This window comes from Synchytrium microbalum (genome assembly GCF_006535985.1).
Source record: "Synchytrium microbalum strain JEL517 chromosome Unknown SmJEL517_scf0025, whole genome shotgun sequence".
Lineage (NCBI taxonomy): Eukaryota > Fungi > Chytridiomycota > Chytridiomycetes > Synchytriales > Synchytriaceae > Synchytrium > Synchytrium microbalum.
In genome coordinates, this window is record NW_022158374.1 from 33,470 (window position 1) to 54,496 (window position 21,027).

Below are 21,027 nucleotides of genomic sequence, written 5' to 3' on the forward strand. Positions count from 1 at the left end.
CCGCTGTTGAAGGGGTTGGTTTTGCTTGCTCGACACCATTGACCATATTGACCAATTGTTGAAATATCGCCATTCCTATCGAATGAGAGGGTGAGAAAACATATGCCAATATGATCAAACACACAAAGGACCCGAATCGTCCAAACACTTACCAGCACGTCCGTCAAACCCAAAATGCGGAAACACACAAACAACACCACTAACTGTTTCAGCCCCATCATCTCCGCCAGATACAACTGCCACAATCCTCATAAACGCCTCTCCATCAAGCTTGATTTCGTCATTCAGTTCGTCTTCGACAACCAGACTCAATGATGCAGCGTTCCTGACGACTTTGATGGTGATCTGTGGCCACGGACTGGTTTCGACGAATGTATATCCACTTGGACTAGATGATGACGGTTCTACCTTACATCGGAGAAGGTCGTTGGTCTCTTGAAGCTTGAATGCACATTGTGTAAAGTTGAGGGCAAGATCCGGTTGATGGGGCCAGTTTACATCTGCAGCGAGGGCGAAATTGGTATAGTGAGCCTGATAGATGTATGAAGCTTCCTTTAAAGAGAGCGACCGCATGTCTATTCGATGCCTGTTTTTTCGTTTTTATGAAAGCAAAGTCCCGAGTTCTCTGTTAATTTTCTTCCACATTATTTTCCCGACAAACTTGAGGACCTGAGTTATTCAAAGTACAATATGGAATATATATTTGCTAGTTTTGCGAGAGGACTTATTTACAACCATTAGATGCCCGTGTTTTGCAAGCTAAAAAAGAAAGGAAACGAAAAAATACAAATTCACACACTACAAACGAAGGTCCTCCAATATACGATTTGCTATGGTCTTGTACAACCAGATATCAGCCCCTCCTATACGTCTAAACTGCACTCCGTGAAGTCCCAACCATGGTATTTTTACGATGAATACTTCAAAGCGCACAGACAGGTCTGGCACTGGAAGTGTAGCAAAGGCTACAGAAGATAACGGTGGTGATCCATTATGGGTATCATTTACTGCTGTTGTTATAGTTGTAGCCGTTACATTCGTACTGGTATTGGCACTAGTCATGGTTTCATTATCTTCGCTAGATGGCACGAGTGGTTTATTATCGGTTCCAGTAACTCCTAATCCACGTCCTGCATCAGAGACATCAACGCCTCCTTGTGCCATAGCATCGTCAAGATGTTCATGGTTTAATACAGCAGGTTGCTTGGTCATCTCTGGGCTAGTCGAGATTCCATTGACATCAACACTACTTAGATCGACGTATCCTGGTGATGGTGGGCCGTCACCATAGAATTCATCGTCTAGACTACTATTACGAGATTCAGGTCTCCCACCATTTTCAGGTCGATGAATATCTTCTGGACCTGAAAATCCATCATCCGACATATACCACGCATCCCGATCATCAAGGGTTGGATCACCTTCACCAGCATTACGATTCGGTCGTAATTCACCATGAGATAATGATGCAGAGGGTTGATCGTCAATGTCATTGTCACTGTGCATACGAGGCATTTCTAAATCTCCAGCTGCACTATTTGGATGTCGTTCACCATCATCACCTCCACGTTCTCTAGACCAGAATGCTTCTATACGTTCTCGATCACGTTGTCGATTCGCTCGACTACGGTCTCGATCACGTTCACCACGGTCTCGAGATCTAGCTCGATCTCTAAAACCGCCTGTACCTCCTCCAAAGGGAACCCGCTCACTTAATCGTTGAGCACGTTCACCCATCTTGTCACCGAGCCGTTTCCATCTGGACTCTTTTTCCTTTTCACCATCTACTAGACCAGTGACGGAAGGTGTATATTCACAGCTAAATCCACCACGATATTCTTCAGCTCGTATTCCATTCATGGCCAGCACTCGAATGAGGTCGTCGCGAATGACGGATGCTGGTTTTGTGGATGTGTTTTGCACTGTAAATAGGCCTTTAAGATAGACAGGACGTACATGTTCATCTGCACGACCTTTACGCGGTGGTAACGGTGGTTGATCTTCGTCACCATTCATATGACTATTGTCGTTGATGTCGTCATCATGGATATCGATTTCACCTTCTGCTAAACGGGATCCAATTCCTGACGGAGTGCCCAAGTCTGGTGATAATACGTCAGCAGCAGAATCATCCAGCTGTAACCTACTATGACTATTCTGTCGTTCAGTCTCATGACCTGGAAGAATATGTCCAGCTGGCGGCTCTGTTATATCAGAAGTGGTGGCAAGTAGAGGTCGTGGCGGTAGTGGTGGAGAAGATGTAGATGCTGCTGCGTCGTCATCTGGAGTATCTCGTTGTTGTCGGAATCCAAAGCCAGGTGTTGTTGGGTTTCGGATGATTTGTCGAGTAGCTGACTTTCTACGTGGAGTGCTGACATTTCTACTACTACCACCTGTAGTGCCGTTGGTGGCAGGACTATTACTAGAATTACCACTCATAGCACCATTCAGTAGAGTAGCACTTCCAACACTATTTCCTCGCGGCATGGTTCGAGATAAGCGGTTCAAGTTTTCTTTACGTTCACGGCGCTCTTCTCGTCCAGCATCTCTACCATCTCGTACATTCTTCACGGCAGATCCCAGCTTTCTAAATGCAGCGGCGGCGGCAGCAATTACTTTAACATCTCTACTATCTCTACCATCACCGGATGGAGCTGTAGGTGGGCGACCATCTTCATCCCATCTCAAAACCGAGCCCGTTGAATTAGATCTTGGTCGTCCAGGCGGTGATCCATTTGGATCATTCGATCTGGCCATAGAAGGAGACGTTGGTGCTGTGTATGTATACTGAGGGCTGCTAGTATTATCTGTAATGAAGCTAACACTTGGTTTGGCCTTCAGAATACCCACGCTATCCCATTCCATATCTTCTGCCGACTTTATGGGTGGTTCGTGCACACCCGAATCTTCATCTCGTCGTTCACGGTCCATTTTTTCCTTAACCAGATAATATATACTCGCTAAGGGCGTTTCTGGTGCACGACTATGATCTCCGCCACCAAATGATTGCTTGGTCGATAGACCACGAGTCACTTGCTCTTCAATGACGGTTCGAATATATTCTGAGGATCCGAATTCAAATCCTTTCATTCTGTCGATGACTTCAGAATCTAGTGGCAAGGTCAATGGAACTCGATGTGGTAGATAATTATCGGGTGCTCCATCATAGCCCTTCACCATCCATGGATGTGACTTTACTTCGAGCATACTTGCTCGTTGACCTGGATGTGTTACTAACATTCTTGATATTAAATGCTTGCATTCTGTTTTCGAACAAGAAGCTGGTTAGCAAACAATTGAGCAAAAAAGCTGCAAAGCCAGTGTGGTCATCACCATTTGACAAGTGAGAAGGGAACTCGACATGTCCAGCCTTGATTTTTGAATGTAATACTGGCATACTGGTATCATCAAATGGCACACGTCCGCATACTAGAACATATAATATTATACCCTAATAGAAGTAAGATTGAGCGAGGAAAAAAAATTGCTTACTGTAAACTGATACCCTCATACCAAGCTCCATATATCCACTTCTGGGCCAGTATACGCTCTAGCATTCAGCAATTCAGGAGCTGCGAAATACAGCGACCCACAGAATGTCTGTAGCTGCGATCCAGGTGAATATAGATTCGATAGTCCAAAGTCGATAAGTTTGATATTCCCCAGCTTATCAATGAGCACGTTTTCAATCTTGAGATCTCGATGCACTATGGAATTCTGATGGCAATAATCTGAAAGAATTGCGTCGTGAGTCAAGAGAAACCAGGACAAAAAAAAGCAGGACTATAGCACACACCAACGGCTGAAACAATCTGCCTCACAAACCGCCTAGCATTCTTCTCCTTGAGCTTGCCATGCCCAATTATATAATCTAAAAGCTGGCCACCAGCGACATATTCAAAGAACATGTAGTAGAACTCATCCAGCAGGACAACTTCATATAAAGCACATATATGAGGATGACGTAGTAGTAGCATGATGGCGGCTTCTCTGATTATACGAATTTCCTTGCTGATATTCTTCGCATCATCTGCTGGTCGTGCTGGTGACTTCGATTTACCACTGCTGCCTATAGGAGGTGATCGGGGTGGTTTTGATTGGTCCATTATACCTGCAGCTGGGAAATCGCGTATTGAGCTCGTTGGGCCAATTGATATTGGTTCAGGGTATGGTGTAGAGCCAGCAGGGCGCGGTATGATCTTGCATGCCCTCTGTGTTTGTGTAAAAGAGATTAAGGAGGTAGATCAGCATAATGTTTCGAAGTTTGCGAATTGCGATGAAGGACATTTAAGACCACAGCCATGAAAACTGACCTTTTCTCCCGTCTGAATATGAACTGCCAGCTTCACTTTACCCATTGATCCAGCTCCAAGCGTCTTTGTCAACCTGGATCGTGCATTGCGAAAGTGTGAATTGCCGTTCTTTATTCACATAGGCTCACACAGCCCGGCTGCTATCCAGCTATACTCAAATTGATAACGAAATGAATGCCCAAATGTACCTGTAATCAGCAACGACTTTCCGTGGCCTTGCTACATTTTGTACAATCGACGAGGCCAGTGGTTGATGTTGTTGTGCTAATGTCGATGAATGCTGCGATTGTGAGGGTATTGGAGGAATGGCAATGGCAGGAGCATTTGCGATAGATGCGTCTGCGCTAGCAGTGGGTAGTGCTGGCTGCTGCAGTGACCTTGTTGGTGAAGATGGTGATTGCTGTCGTTCGCCTCTGTAGTCGTTGTTGGACTCCTTGATAGGGCTAGTTAGGACTCTGTGAGGTCGATGTGCCCCATACCGATCATTGTCCATATCTGCTCAGTCCGTTTCGCTGGGAGGTTTGGTGCTTGTGCGGAAATCAGCAACGAATGTCGTGACAATGTGACGGACTCTACCGGTTAATGACACACAAGTCAAAGGATCTATTGCGATCGTCTAGCTTCTTAGTTCTCGAGCTACTGACCGTGTACTGCACGTAAACGTGAAGTCGTGGTAGTTTAGCATTCACATTTGTAATTATTGCAAACTACTAGACCATTTATTATTTAAATACTCAACAGTCGTAATATTATCTTCAGTCCATTTTGCTTGTCTCGATTGTAACTTCTTCATATCCAGCTAACACGTCACCGGCTGACGATGTCTTTCCTCTTACATACAAATCAAAGTGCTGGCGCACTGCTTTACGCATAATAGAGTTGATTCGTTCTCCATTGAAACGCGTCACTCCTGCTAGCTTTGAAGTTGGTCCGAACAATCCAAGATCTGTAAAGTCGTTGTGCTATGTTTGCGTGGTTAGTCAAAGCGCACTCAACGGCATACAGCAAAAGCAACCTACCACAGCACCCTTAATCCACACCAGTTTGGCAGAATCACTTTCAAGCCTAGACTTAGTACCAGATATAAACGTCCTAGCATTGGCATCATTATCTCGACTCCACGGTTCATTCCAGCCCTTGTTCTCAAAGGCCTGAAGTAGCAGGACCGGCACCACACAACCAGTCTCCTTCACATTAACAGGAAGAGGAAACATCCACGCATCTAGACCAACAACAGCCTTTACTCCAGCTACAGCTGGTCTCATATCATTACTATTGCGAGATGACGGTCCAGTAACATTTGTTGTCGGCGTTCCTCCTGATCTAGCCGGTATAGCCGCTCCTTCTGCTAATCCACCACATGCAAGAGCCGTCGCTCCACCATAGCTATGTCCAAAGACGCCAATCCTATCTAGATCCAGTCTGCCACGTAAGAAGATCCCATCAGCGCCCAACCCTAGCTCTCCCTGGTCTATCTTAGACAACCTCGCCAGCACGGTCTTTATATCATCTACTCTAACACCGAGACCCGCCGACCTTAGCGGATACATTTGTTCTGCAGTCGTCACATCAGGCGGTGCCTGGGAATTTGCCGGAAACCTTCGATTACTAAACGGGAATATCGTATACGATGCATCATGCGTGTGGTCCATAGACACGACTATATATCCGTGCGACGCTAAATCTTCACAGACACAGGTGTCCTGGTCAAAGAAACCTCCAAATCCATGCGAGAATACTATAATCGGCATGCGTCCTCCTACTTCAGCTTCTCCTGCGACAGGCAGCGGTCTATTACTGTTATCTAATAACGATGCAGTTCGGGCTATGCCTATGTGGTCCAGAAAGTAGTGCGGTATTCCTCGTTTAGATGCTTGGAAGGCCAACCTGACGTCTAACGGCGGCACGAATTTACTTTTATGTACTCCAGATGCCTTGGCTGCTGATGAGGCTGCAGGGTACCAGATCCTGACGTGCAACAGTCTTGGTGATGCACTAGTTGACCATGGTTGTATCCTACAAAGTGTGTCTTGTCAAAAAAACTGCAATTCCCAACACCACACGTCAAATACTAATCACAACTCTGACAACCCTACCACTCGACACGATCCGGATCCTCCATTTCCAAATCAACATAACTAACATCTTTGCTTCCCGTCACCTTTGGCAAAGCGATTGCAGGAAATGCAGTAACAAGCACCGTAGAAGCAGCCGCACAAACAATCTCTCCAGCCGACAGATACCTCACAAGATCTCTAGCTGAAATCTTGGACTTGATTACTGCCAGAAATGTTGAAAATACCACTGGATACAATTGCCATCTCAAACCCTCGACAAGCGCCTGGAGGAGAGCGGTAATTCCTAAAGGAAGTGCCAGAGCTTTACTTCGGAGAGCGCTTATTGCTGCTACTGCTATAAGGGCGCTTTCTAGTGGTCGTGCCATGGTGATGATGAAATATCTATGTGGTTTTGGACAACATGTTTGAGTCGCTTGATCCAACCGTTGCTGAGATATTTTGGAATGAATTTGATGAATTTAAAGTTATCTGGATGCTATATGCTTCATTTCAACCGACGTTCGAAAAACGTGACACGTCATTCAACTGCTATACTAAACTGCTAACTAAGAACCGCATCAACTTGTCTTTAACTTGTATACTATTTTCTCCCACTGCTAACTACATAATAATGCTAACTCCTCGACGACTGCTCCGCCGACGACTTCTCCTCAATAGTCTCATCAATCGTCAACGTCCACCTGGAATCAGGCACACCAGCACCCTCCTTCCTCTTAGCCGGCGGACTCTCCTCCGCAATAACAATACTCGCACCAGCTTCAAACCCTTCCCAATCCTCCGTATCATATCTCGATTTCACAGCATCCATATTCCCATTACGCTGCCGTCTCTGCCCTCCCGTTATATTCCACCCCACGGATTTCTCAATATGCGATTCAGTAATATCTGGCTGTGGTCCTTTGGGGCCAAGACGGCGTGACGGGTCTGTAGACATGGATTTCTCGAGTGCGGCCGTTACTTTGTGGTCTTCACGATTTAGGGCCCAGCATACGAGGGCTGATCTCGCTGTATCGACCGAATGGGTGAGGACGCTGGCGTCGAAGGATGTTATGGGGGTGTATGTGAATATGATTTTGAGGGTTATGAAGATCTGTGTGTGGGGGAGAGATGTTGTGAGTACGTGGGTAGACTGGGGAAAAGGGTCTTGAGAACGTACCATGGCAGCAAAAACCCGTAAATGCTCATTATTCCTCAACTGCTCAAATATGGCAAACGCATCACTTGATTGTTGTGTTAGCCCATGTATGAGTAATCCGAAAGTAACTGCTTCAATGATTGCCTATTGGAATTTCAACGCAAAAAAAACTGAATCAGTCGTGGATAATTTCTTTGCAACAAGATTAAAATCCACACCTCAATAGTATACTGCTGCTTGTACAAGATAGGGTACTTATTCCCACACAGCCCCGTCGTCAAATTAATCGAATCGGTCGACATGATAGTCCCACTCAGCACCAACAAAAAGTGCACTGACACAGCAATCCCGAAAAATACTTGAGCAGCACGTCGAAACGGTGTAAACAGCAGCAACTACCCCAAAGGTCCACATATTAGTAGCCCCGCAAAACTCTACTCACACCAACAACAACGAGACATACCTTAACAAGCAACAACCCATAAATCGCCTCGACAGCCACAACCAAAAACACATTCATCATCCACGCACGTGCATCACAGTCCAGTCCCAGGATAATAGCATATATTGCCGCAGACAGTGTCTTGATCAGCATGGATATCGCCTGGAGTGCATTCATGACGTAAATCACCCATGACCGGGATTTGCGTTTACGGTGGTAGAGCCGTAACGCGTCGATTACGACTCGGGTTTGCCAGAAGACGGTGCAGCCCCAGAAGAAGGATGTGAAATTGGATTTCTGGAGATCGGAGAGTGTTACGGTGGAGGTGAAATCTAGAGTGGACATGGTTTGCGTGCCTTTTTGGGCAAACGCAAGGTGAGTAGCGAGAGGAGTAGTTCTTGCGCACAGAGAGCGGGGTACGAGGAGAGAGGGGCGAGTCCGTGCAGTGGATCGCAGTTGATTTGATTTTTTGCCCCTTACGGATTCGCAGGACCTTGGCGAAAATGTTTTTGATTGGGCCGGAAAAAGTTCCGACATCACAAACCACATACAATCTCGCATTTAAACAAAGTTCTTGTAAATGACCTGAGCATGCAATCCATAAACTAGTCACAACCAATCCGAGTTTAGTTCTGAAACGTTTATATGTGCAAAGTGTGCGAAAATGAAATATGATATTTCCAGCGTACGACTACTTGTGGTGCAAAAAAACCTCCCTCTCCCTGTGCTTCTCTAATACTGGTGCTTTCTCTCTCAATACGGCATGTACGTTTGTCCCGTCGACGACTGACCAGTAAGCTAAATTGAAGGGCGCATAGTAAATATTCACGCTTGTGCTCATCAAACCCGAAAAACCAGGTGACAAAACCTGAAGCTTCGGCTTACTTGTGACAGCAGTTCCTGAGCTTGTGACAAAGACAATCCAGTCACAGGATGTACAGCATTTGGAGATTTCGTTCTTGACAAGTCCTGGATTGTCCTGTTTGCTTGATCTGACATCCAATTCCATTGCTGGTTCTGTTCTGCTTGTGACGATGAGGAAAATAATGGTTGTTGTCGTTGCTGTTGATTTTGCTGTTGCTGGTGTTGTGGGCTGCCTACGGTTTCGAATCCATGCTCTTGGGAATGGATCATGGGCGATAAGACGATGCAGTTATCACATAATTCATAGCCTGGTGGCCTTGGACATGTTAAACATCTATAGCGAAGACCGGCATATCTTTCACTAATTTGGACAAAAAAAAAAGGATTTAGTTGTATAATTGTCACATAACAAACGATGGCTTACCTCTTGCAATAGTCACAATTATACCAAGTAGGATCATTAGATGGCGGTGCCGTTATTGTTGGTGATGATATGTTGGATTCGTTCAATGTAGGTAATAATGGAGGTATGAGGACGAATGAGTGTCCGGGATGTACTTGTCCCCTCCGAGGCAAACAATTCTCACACAAATCAAAATCGCATGTATCGTGCGAGCACCGATATCGTCGACCTGCGAATCCTTCCGTGTTACAAACATCACACCGTATCCCTATATTCTGATAATCTCCCGCTTGGTTGTTTGATATCATGGCTGCTGGTGATGTTGCTATTGTCGATGCGCCCACGTTCGTTGTTGGAGCGACATAGGCAGGAGGCGATGGTATGCTTACTGGAGGTGGTATGGGGGATGTTGCATAACTTGCGGGTGTGCCTACCGCTATATACGATGATGAAGAGGGTGGCAGTATTGCAGCTGTTGATACAGGTGGTGGTGAAGAGGATGATAATGATGCTGGACTCGGTGTTGATAGTGGGGGTAATATCGTGCCTAAACTGGCACCTGCGGCTGGTGATGCTAAATCTGGTCGGAAGGATACGACCGTGAAGCTATGTGAAGGTGGATGGAAGGTCGAAGCAATACTGACACATGATTCACTATAAAGTGATGTTTCGTGTTAGTATGTTTGTTTGCGTTATGTCATGGGTTGCACAATTTGAAGTGAGAAACTCCGATTTGCTTGTTTCACAATTTACCATAGATCAAACCCAGGAGGACAGGGACACGACCGACATGTATATCCTACGTAGAGTGTGTCAGGACGTGTGCAATGCCACAAAGACCAGTAAAAACAGGTGAAGCTCACTTGGACCACAGAAATTCCGTCTAAAGCAGTGATCGCACCAGAATGGCGTTTCACCTAATGGCCTCTGCGTGGCCTCACGTTCCTTGATGATACTCCAGCGTTTTAGCTGATCGGCACTTGGAGGAGCTACAGCTATGTGAGGCTGTATCCAGTACATTTCATGCCATGGTGGGTGCATGTCGGCAGCCCTAGCAGAGCATGATGGGCACAAGTCGTAGCCCATGCCATCTTCTCCGCCACAATCCTGTGTTGGAGATATGTTTCATCAATAAAATGCAAGAAGCGATGATAGTGTCAGCAGGACGTAGGCTAAGTCGCTCTTGGAGAAGAGGGGATATTGCATGGATAAGGGACTTACATGACAATGTAACCGTACGCTCTCCTGCAAAGGGTAGAAGTAGTTAAGACGCAATTTGTCCAACCGAATAACACGAGTTGTTTGATGTTTGATTTTGCTCACCTGGATGGCAGGCTTGCCACATCTAGAGCGATGAATAGTGGTTGATTGTTAGTTCACTGGATATGAAGAGAATGGAGTATTAGGCCATGGCGTACCCGTCACAGGATATGGATTCAATGACCTCCTCTTCGGCAGCAGCATTTCTGAGATGAGAAAAGGGCATAGTCCTCAACCGCCGCTAATCTGTATGTACTGCTAGGTCAATGTGCTCTCCCTGTTCACGCTGTCCCCTTTTGATTACACTATTTAAGCCTTGTCTCCACGAAGGTGATCTGATGTGATGGGTCGAAAATTAACGAGAAGCCCAAGCGTGTTTGGTCGACCCGACTTGGAAGAGTTTAAGCTGAACCGAGTCCCTTGCCGAAGCGACTAGACTCCTCTCATGCAACAACAATGGCATCAACTACGACTACGCCTGCTGCTATCTCGCGTTGTGTCGTCCAGCAAGTCACTCTCGCTGAATTGGTTGTCGACTTGACTGCATCGCCCGAGAAAACCGTTTCCGTTGCAAGGTATTGTCAAGAAAAGCCTCACTGTCTCAGTTGAACACATCGTTTTGAACTAAACAGAGTCTATTTGATGGGCATCGCAGAGGCATTCTATGTTTTATTACATTCTTGCAAGGAGCATCAAGTGCTGATCTCCCTCGAATCGGTACTTCCTGGTCAAACAATTCCCAACATCTCAATCTGTAACTTTTGTCACATTGTCACATAACAGTGTCGGGGATTGTGAATGCCCAAATATGTCCTGTCGATGGCACCAAACCAAAATCAGTACTAGACGCCTCTTGTGACGTCTTGATAATACCACAGGCTTCACTTGGTGGCAAACTTCGTGGGAAGACTGTCCAGCAAGTACCATGTTGTTACCCATTACATTCATACCCAAACTCATACCGATCTTACACCAAAAACAGGTATCATTCGAACGCCAAAAAGGATGAATCGGAAGAACTGTATCGTCTCTTTTGTCTGGAAATGATTTCAGCTATTGGTGACAAGGCAACCGTCAAATCAGGCACTTATGGGGCTCTGCAAGTCATTAGAAGGATGGAATCGAATGGACCGTTTACACACATACTGGACTTTTGAAGGTTTCTCTCTGTTTGGTCTCTCGTTACAGTCTACATTGTATTTAAATGCCGTTATCATCAAGTATATCTATACAAGACCTCTTACTGCAAGTCGAAATATGGACCTCTAAATAAAGCCTGATTTCTTCCTGTATTACTACAGTGCCAAACAATTTGTGGGGTTTCCAATGAAATCGTCTCTTTGACCAACCAGCTCCTTCGGCAGTTAAAAATCATGCTCAGAACTCAATGTCGGTCATGCACCAAAACTAGTGTTGCTGGCAAGGAATATGCTAGATGGGCGCTCAGCCATCAACAGTTATCACATCAAATCTTGTTTTCCCAACAAAGCTCATGTGTTTTGTCTCCCACTACAATGCTAGAGTGTCGGGGTGAAAGAATACCAATAGGCATTGCTGCTGTCGCTGGTACCATGGCAACACATGGACCATGTGCAGGAATATTTGTTGGAGCCGATGGATCCAGATACCTGAAACGTCGAGCCATCATAGCTTGAGACTAAACACTGTTCCAAATATGGCGATTTGAGGTTAGAGTGCACAAAGATTTACTTTCGGTATGAATGTGCTTGTGTTATTTTCCAGACAAAAAGATGCCCAAAATTGCACATGCATAATGATGTTTTTACTTTTCATATTTCTCGCAAGGGGCATTCGTGGACCATTTTTTCATATTGTTTAGATCTTCGCCACCCACATCCTACATTTTCGTGGATGCAGCAGGAAGTGATAGATAGCATAAATGATTTGTAACCCATTTGATGATCTGCTGATCTGCCGTGACCTTTCTGCAATACAAGAAAATCAGTGTATTGTTCGTAGTCATAGGTTTCCTTTTTGGCCTTTGGATAGAAAATTTCTCAAATGAACTTTGTACACAAATAGGCTTTCAGGATCTTCTCTCTATTGTGTTAAACACTAACAGTCCACTTTGCATCCAAAATGTCCTTCTCCAAATCATAAGTCAAAATCAGGACCATCCAAAAGTGCTTGACTTCCTCCGATGTGACTATAATCCCACACAGGTTGTGGCCGTCCATAATAATCATCTTCCTCTTCGTCCTGTTCGTCTTGATAGTAATCTTGTTGTCTCGGAGGCGAGGATTGACGAACGGAGGCGGAACCGAGTACTCCTGCAGAGTATACGAGTCTTGATGAAGCGCCGAGGATATCGGAGGATTGGGATGCTGACATTGGTCTGAAATGGGAGGATGATTCGGTTACGCATCGTAGCCATGCTGCGTTGTGATGTCGGAAGCGTTGGCGGCGTATGCGGGCAGACCATTCAGCGTCCGTTTCCTGATTATTTGGAGAAATAAGGATGAGGAAATGTACAAGAAAGAAGAAAAATAGAATACAAAACCGATTTACACACCCCAATGATGTCCAGACAAACATCACACATTTTCCGAATCGATGCATTTCGGTCATATAGAAGGTCAATGAGATACGAAACAAGCTCTAAATTAAGGTCAAACGTTGTTACGATTCGCGTTAAACCACACATCCAAGATTGAGACCTACGTGTCCGTTGCAACAAGACTGTTCGCGAACTTGGATGCAGCAGGAAGTGATAGATAGCATAAATGATTTGTAAAACCATTTCATCGTCGTCTTCTTTGGCTATAGAGACAAAGGGTTTAATTCAGAGCAAAAACGACGTCAAAGGTGCAAAGAGCGATATGTCCGATGAATGTAGCTCTTTTGAAGCTACCAAACTCACCAATCATCAAATCCATAAGCACAGCCAACAACCCTCTCTGTTCAGCCACCGCAACAAAATCATCATCAGCTGCCATACTGCCCACTAAACACACATATTCCAAAGCTATATCATCGTCATTGTCACCATGAGATCGATTCCTGGCTGATGTAGTCAGCCGGGGAATAATCATGTCTAGCAGGTTATACGTTTCACACAGTTTCACGTAGTCGAATGATGGGATGGATAGTGCTGATAGTGTTCCCAGTGCTTCCACAAAAAAGTCGGACGTGGGCGGTGATGATCTGAATAGGGTGTGGCATAAATCGTCGACGAATTCCTGTGCATAAAATGATTCAAGTCAGTGCCCGATGTTTCCATATCGTTTTTTTGCTGCTAAAATAACAAGTTACAGCACATACCAAAAACGCAGTTTGCAAATGCTGTCCTCCACAGACAGCCAGATTCCTCACAACCTTCATCAAGAAACTGTCCCGAGTCTTTATGGCTCGTCGCATTAAGAACCGTAATCCACCATCTCCGACAAATATTTCAGCACATGGGCGATGCGTTGCCATGTTACATGCTACAGCGGCAAGCTCTATTGGGATGCGTTCTCCTCGAGACTCTAGCATCTGTTTCATTATCTGAATCGTTTCAAAAATTTGATGTGAGCGCAAGACGGGAAAAAAATCAGTTAGCAAGTAGTTATACCGATCTGACGGTTTCCTGCCCAGAAAACAGATTCCTTGCAGGCATATCGATACTGATTTGGTACATGAGCTGCATTGAATTTTGAGCGTGATTTCTGTCTGCTGAGAGTTTCATCAGGCAAGTAAGCATATTTGGGTTTGCTAGAACCTGTCTGAAATTGCCATCGTGCGACAAATTCAACAAGAGTCGTAAAGATAGAGTGGTCAATCCCTATGTGTTAACAAATGTTAGATTTTTGTAACAATCTGGAAATACCAAGCGAGCCTTACCTGATGAGCGTAAGTGAGCAGTTTCTCAAGTTTCGACACCAGTTCTGAGCCAGACTAAAAAAGATGATATGACAGATCTGAATCAATCCACGGTCCTGTTGATTGCACAAATCACACAGACCCACCTGCACAAGTGCATCCTTATTCTCACGATACACACTCAGCTTCTTTAAAAAGTTGAGGGATAGCATTGGAAGTGCTGGCGATGTTGAGGCAGTTGCCATGTTACGATCTACCAAGAATGTCAAGTGTGGAATGATTCCACGTCGAACCATTTTGACTTCAATGGTAGGATCTTCTGCCATATTTAGTAGTAGGTGCACCGAAGCTAGGGAATGACAGAAGTCAGATATCATTCAAAATAGAGTGTGACAGTTTTGTTCGCCTCTACCAAACAGGAGCTGATCTTGTTTTCGAATCAGCGTCTCATGACGCTTTTGTTCTTGCTCTAACTCTGAAGCAAGTCTTGGATTCTTGGATGCTATCCGATAGACCAGGTTAATCGGGAAAAGGCCTTGCTGTCGCGGATTCAAGGGACGCACCTTTGGCTCGAAGAACACCTAATTCCTCCCTCCACAAGCTACACCTGGCCACTTCTTGATCCACAACACGTAAACACGCATCTCCGACTTTATGCTGAGTCAAGACTGGATGAAAATTGGCAATATTAGAAATGGCGTAAAAGATGCTGATGATGCTGGTGGTCAAGTCTGTCGATTTTCGTGCTTCTTCTCGAAGGACACGTGCTAGTGCTGACATGAGAGACTCTAAAACGGGGACATCGTTAGCGTAAAAAAAATTAGCCAACGACAATCTTGTACCATTGAGTACAAGAGCCTCAAGACTTTGTCGGTTTTGTGTGAGCTGAAGTATAAGTCGGGCAGCACGAATCTTGTCTTGCATTTCTTCGTAGAGTAGCTCAATGTAGTCGTCTACTCGATCGAGAGTTGCTTGTTCCTGTTATATCAAGGAGCAAAAAAGTCAGGCGCTGGGAATGAATTATGAGATTAACACATCCAGCGTACCTGATACGGCGATGTAGGTGAAGTTAATGAGGGAGGTGACATAGGGTCATTGGAACGTAATTGACTGGATCGCCTTTGCAGGGATTTGTCTACATCAATAGAGTGTTGGCTTTCTGGTGGAGGTTTACAGTTCAAACCACTTTACAGGGGTGTGAAGCAACACCCTCTTTACCTGGTAATGCTGGTGGTCTATTCTGAAGCTCGAGGATTATGGATTCCAGAGCATCTCGTTTGTTTGACGGTATGAGTTTGCAGGAGCTCAACATCTCTGACGCCAGAGCAGAAACTGACGAGTCCAGATTCGGGATTGGAATACTAGAGAATTCAAAAATATAAGTCCAGCTGTTAAAAAGTTAAAATCCACATTCTTCCACTGTACATTTTCTGTCTCTCCTTCCTTTCCTGAGTTTCAGGTTGACCATTATCGCCCCGGAGGGTCAACTGGACGAAATACGTGACTATGATAGCATTATCTGTTGGGTGAGGGTATAACTGACCAGCCGTCACCTTTCTACAATACAAGAAAATCAGCAGATTAGTGCGAGATCTAGTGAATGACACGCAAAATGAAATTGTCGACAATGGAGGGCCCTACTTTTTGAGCACGTTGCGGTCATTCTCATCGGCCATTGTCTTTAGTTCAGCTTGGCTGCTTTGGCGTAGTCCATATGGTCTGTGCCTTGTGAGTATTTTCGACGAGTTCTTGCACTTGCGAAGCAAACACCTTAAGACCAGCACAGCACAGTCGGAGGAAATTGTAAGCAGCACAAGAAAGTGGATCCAGACTTGTCTTTATAGAGTATGAGTCAACTGATGTGTATTATTTTGGTGTTCTAGTAGTAAGGAGTGGCAGCTTTCGTCCTATATCGCAACAAGATATTTCCAAAGCCAAGGAGGTCTTTCATTTGCGTGCCATTACGCGTTCTACACGATATTTTAGCTCGGATTGACTGATATTGATATGAGATATCTCCATTTACGTGGGTTTTGGCTGAAAGGAGCAGACAGTGCCTCCTCGCTCGTGTGCAGAATGTCTGCAGTTCAGCTGGTGTCAAACCAAAAACTCGAGAGAAGCGTCTGCAAAGAAGAAAACACGAGAAACAACAAGAGGTATGCTCGCTTGCTTTGATTCGTTCGTTCTCTCCCTCTACATCTTGTTTACTCATCCTTTTCTTTCCATTCAATTAGTGCGAACGAAACTGAGAATCTTTGAAGGTAAGCGTTTGGACTGTTGGTTGTTGAAAGACCCAGTGTCGATACTTGAAAATATTATATTCCTTCGTTTAAAAGCTGCATCAATCATTCTCATTCTTTAAATACATCGATCGGCATGGACTGACATCAACCATCACCCCATCTAATTAGACTCAAGTTCAATACAAGAATGACTTGGGGCGAAGACAGTGTTGCAAACACTGGAGGTGGAGGTGGATGGCGCTCTGCTTCTACTACCAACAACTACTCTTCTTCAACCAACTGGGGTGCTGGAGCTGAAGCTTCTTCATCCAACGAAAAGTCCTGGGACTCGGGCAACGCTGCTGCTTCCTTTACTGACTGGAATGCTGGTAGTGGTGCTTCTGCTGGTGGTGGAGGTGGTGGATTTGGCAACAACCGATATGATGAAAGAGGCAATGGTGGAGGTGATGCTGAACGTGGTTCATATCGCGGTGGTAGTGGTGGTGATCGAACTTGCCGAAACTGTAACGAAGTCGGTACGCATACTTGATCATCATTTGGCCGTTGTGGATGTTGTGTTGATGAAGCACATTCTTGATTCATATTAGCGAACTTTTCTTTGTCTCTTCAACTTAAAACTCAAAGTCTCCTCTCTCATCAGGTCACATCTCGAGGGAATGCCCACATCCAAAGGTTGCCAATGAGAATACTTCTTGTCGAAACTGTGAAGGAAAGGGTATGTGTTGATCAAAGACCGTTCCAGACAAAGATCGCTCACAGTCGTTCTCTTTGCGTTCAGGACATTTCTCGAAAGATTGTCCACAAATCACTTGCAATGTATGCAATCAAAGTGGCCATAAAGGAAATGTGTGCCCTACCTTGACTGCTCCTCTCGCTCGTGTAAGTACTGAGAATGGTTTTTGGGGTTTTTCCTGACCTGTCAAGAGTCAAACGCATTTGAGCGATCAATTCCATTCATCCATTTCATATTAATCAATAATAAATCTTTTGAAATCAGGCTACAGATGAAGAATGCACTGCAGCGTGGGATGAAATCCTTGCAGCTGAAGACATTGATGACGCCAAACATGCCATCAAAGACTATGCTGGCAAGGATACTACAAACACCTGGCCAAATATTGAAACTCGTCTTCGAGAAGCTGGCAGTAAGATCTATCTTGCTGCAAAGCCCAAGATGCTCCCTCCAGACAAGGAAATCGCTGATTTGGCTGTAAGTATCACTGAAGTCTGTTCTTCTGTACACACTCTTCATCTACATCCATCATGTACTGCTTTTCAATGATCACTCACATCTCCTTGGTCATGACTCAGGGTGCTGGAAACAAGAGATACGAAGTCCAAGTTTTCTTTGGTCGACGAGGTCTCAAGCAGGCCTACAAGAATCCAGACTCTGAAGATGAACGCAAAGAAAATCTTGAACGTCTTGCTGACGCTGGTATTACCATTCGTCTACGTCGTCGAGTTGGTGGCAAGTTTGAAATCCCAGACTTTGCCAAACAACACTTGAACCACAAGCAATCAGCATATGCCGATGGTGGATGTTATCGCTGTGGAAGAATGGATCATCAAAGCAAGGATTGCAAGCCTACTGAGGAAGACGAAAAGAGAAAGGTTGGCAAATGGTAAGCATACGGTTGGAAGTTTGAGTACTCCTTTTTTTACATTTCACTCTGTTGAAAACTTTCAATTTTAAATCACGTCATCCTCTCTCAACTCTTTGAATAGCTTCAAGTGTGGAGAAGTCGGTCATAGTCATCGCAACTGTGAAAATCCAAACACTGCACTCTACGCTTGCAAGAATTGTGCTTCTGAGGAACATCGCACGAAGGATTGTCCTCGCCCTCAGCTCTGCAACAACTGTCAGCAAGAAGGGCATTCCCAACGCGATTGTTCAGAGCCTCGAAAATTTACAGGTTAAGTGTCTCCATGTTGACGGAACATTGTGACTATGCTGTGTACTAAAAAACCATGTTTTTACCTGCTTAGGCACCTGCAACAACTGTAAGTGTCCTTAGAGAAATTTGTTTGGTTTCTGTTTCTGTTGCTGATTTATTTATGTTTTTTGGTTAAGATACAAATATGATTTTATGGTTGAAACCAAGTTCGCGAAATCATCACTGTATTCTGAACTATTGTCTTTTCTGAATAACAGGCGGAGAAGAGGGCCATCGTGGAAGTGAATGTACCCAAGTAGGCTAAAGCACACGAGGTGTTTAGTACTCCACATAAAACCTCACTACTTTTTCCATTCACAGGAACGAAAATTCACAGGAACTTGCAACAACTGCCAACAAGAAGGCCATCGCTGCTCTGATTGTCCAGAACCTCGAAAAGGCCGAGGAAATTGTTACAATTGTGAGTTGTGCCTCGTGTATTTTTTCGTGGGGTTCATTTGCTCACGCTTCCCTAAAACACAACACAGGTCTTCAACCTGGACATGACAGTCGCGAATGTCCAGAACCAAGGAAGCATCGTTGCAGGAACTGTAAGTTGTTATGTTTCCATACTGCTCCAGTGTTTTTGATTTGGTAGACCTTCGTTTGACGATACCCTTTCGAATGAACACAACTCACACGACTTTGGCTCCTAATAGGTCAAAGTGAAGATCACAAAGCCTCTGAATGCCCCAATCCCCCCTCTGAAGGCAGTGGTAATAGCACTTGTCACATTTGCCAAGGAAACCGTGAGTTCTATTCATTTTTGTTTGGCATTGTTTGCAGCTTGTGACTTACAACACTGTTTACCTTCTCAATCGTAGACTTTGCCAATCGTAAGTGGAAACCTCGTGCTTATTCAACTCTACACTCCAATTGTCTATGTGTTTAACCTGTTGTTGAATCTTTTGTTTATCTAGAATGTCCTATGAACAACAAAAGCTCTGACAATGGAGGTACGTTCGGTGTTTCCACTCACTTGCATGTCGTGAAAATTGAATCTGAAACCGTGAATACTCATTCGTGATTTTGAGCATAGGTCGTACTTGCCGTCGCTGTGGAGAGCCTGGCCATCAAAGTGCGCGAAATTTGCTACCATTCAGATTTCCCAAATGTGAATTAATATTTGCCATTTAATTTGTATAAACAGGTCGCGATTGTCCATCTGGTGGTCGTAGTGGTAGTGGCGGTGGTGGATTCTCCAACTCTCGCTCTGGTGGTGGCGGCAATGAATGGGGTTTCAACAACAACAACAACAATCGTCAACAACAAGGTGGGGGAGGAAGTGGTGGAAACAACTGGGGCTCCAACGTATTCTCCGGCGGCGGCAACAACGACAATCAGCAACCTGGTTGGAATACTGCTGCAAGCTCTCAAATCTCTGGCCAAATCTCAAGTGGTTGGTAGAAAAGTCGCAGTGTTATATATACCTCCTGTTTTGCAAAAATAGTTGTATAAAACTCCTCTTCCTGAAAATATGTACAGACAGCTCATGTGATCAATGATATTTTTCTGTGTGTTGGTGTATTGCATTTTCTTTCTGTGAGTTGAACAAATGCCGACTTCGTTTGAGACCATCCAAAACATATTTTGCGAGTTTTTCAATTGAAGCAGCATACAAACTTTAGAACTAGAGTTTGACTGAGAATCAAAAATTTCGACGCAGCAAGAGAAAGAGAGGAAATTCAATCAGAATCAGAAAAACAGTCGTTGAAACTTGGGCAATATAGAGCACCAAAAAAAAAAAAATCTGAGCAGACTATGAAATTGGACGTGCCCTGTGGTGCTCAATTCAATAACGTCCAAAGCAACATTGGATAGGCTGCGTTCTGTAAGTCTTGAAACACTTCGTTCAAATTCTCTGAACTCACACCGATAAGATCCTGTCACGAAAAAGGAACCACATGTCAGGATTATTGATACGGGACAAAGGTAAGTTTGACCCCATTCCAAGAGTCGTCATTCCGCAAAGATTTGATCCTGACATCAAGAACAGGCCAATTCAGTAACAAGCACAAAAATATATTTGCACATCAGCATATGTCCAATGCCTTGCATCACAAAACTCTTGCGATGATTTTACAAGATACGATTCCTCGTATTGCAGGAGCTCTTCCAACGAATTTGCAAAGGGGCAATGCTCGTCTCCGAGTCTAGTTTCATTGTGAGGTCATGATGCGACAGGTCTGGCAGGTTTACATGTCAAAGTTCCGTGCTTGACACACACGAGAGTCCTTTAAAGTCCCCAAATACATAGAATGTGAAGACTTGTTTTCATTCCAAGTAGCTTGTATCCAAATGAGAGAGCAATGTTTTCGAAATCACGGTCGAACCAACTCTGCGATCTGCCATACTCGAATTCAGCTCTCACACACAGCCTTCAGTTGTTCAGTCTACCGATACTAATTTTCACATCCACGACTACTGAATTGGCAGATTTGCTGACCACTTGCGATAGCCAACACACGGACGGACATGACTTTGCGTCTAAATTTGATGTTTGAATCATTCTACGTGTTTCAACTAAGTGGGC

At 44.6% G+C, this 21,027-nt stretch overlaps 4 protein-coding genes across 4 annotated transcripts; 1 reads left to right on the forward strand and 3 right to left on the reverse strand.

Moving 5' to 3' along the window:
• Nucleotides 1-798: 798 nt before the first annotated feature.
• On the reverse strand, nucleotides 799-4,806 carry SmJEL517_g04049 (uncharacterized protein; the record flags this gene model as incomplete). The annotated part of the gene is made up of 6 exons (XM_031169977.1): nucleotides 799-3,263; nucleotides 3,334-3,451; nucleotides 3,514-3,731; nucleotides 3,797-4,211; nucleotides 4,314-4,386; nucleotides 4,502-4,806. The coding sequence occupies 6 exons, from the start codon at nucleotides 4,804-4,806 to the stop codon at nucleotides 799-801; spliced, it is 3,594 nt and encodes a 1,197-aa protein (XP_031024022.1).
• Nucleotides 4,807-7,004: 2,198 nt separating this feature from the next.
• Nucleotides 7,005-8,313, reverse strand: SmJEL517_g04050 (uncharacterized protein; the record flags this gene model as incomplete). The annotated part of the gene is made up of 4 exons (XM_031169978.1): nucleotides 7,005-7,481; nucleotides 7,548-7,670; nucleotides 7,745-7,921; nucleotides 7,990-8,313. The coding sequence occupies 4 exons, from the start codon at nucleotides 8,311-8,313 to the stop codon at nucleotides 7,005-7,007; spliced, it is 1,101 nt and encodes a 366-aa protein (XP_031023998.1).
• Nucleotides 8,314-12,610: 4,297 nt separating this feature from the next.
• On the reverse strand, nucleotides 12,611-15,993 carry SmJEL517_g04051 (uncharacterized protein; the record flags this gene model as incomplete). Its single annotated transcript, XM_031169979.1, has 15 exons — nucleotides 12,611-12,952; nucleotides 13,029-13,114; nucleotides 13,178-13,276; nucleotides 13,377-13,695; nucleotides 13,778-14,002; nucleotides 14,070-14,279; nucleotides 14,339-14,392; nucleotides 14,464-14,666; nucleotides 14,730-14,819; nucleotides 14,881-15,105; nucleotides 15,160-15,295; nucleotides 15,364-15,452; nucleotides 15,536-15,678; nucleotides 15,743-15,874; nucleotides 15,959-15,993. 15 exons carry the CDS (start codon nucleotides 15,991-15,993, stop codon nucleotides 12,611-12,613), a joined length of 2,388 nt encoding a protein of 795 aa, XP_031023999.1.
• Nucleotides 15,994-16,747: 754 nt separating this feature from the next.
• SmJEL517_g04052 (uncharacterized protein) lies at nucleotides 16,748-19,901 on the forward strand (the record flags this gene model as incomplete). Its single annotated transcript, XM_031169980.1, has 14 exons — nucleotides 16,748-17,075; nucleotides 17,201-17,275; nucleotides 17,339-17,439; nucleotides 17,558-17,770; nucleotides 17,872-18,171; nucleotides 18,547-18,561; nucleotides 18,713-18,750; nucleotides 18,816-18,915; nucleotides 18,983-19,045; nucleotides 19,154-19,247; nucleotides 19,319-19,330; nucleotides 19,415-19,450; nucleotides 19,534-19,572; nucleotides 19,645-19,901. The coding sequence occupies 14 exons, from the start codon at nucleotides 16,748-16,750 to the stop codon at nucleotides 19,899-19,901; spliced, it is 1,671 nt and encodes a 556-aa protein (XP_031024000.1).
• Nucleotides 19,902-21,027: the final 1,126 nt, after the last annotated feature.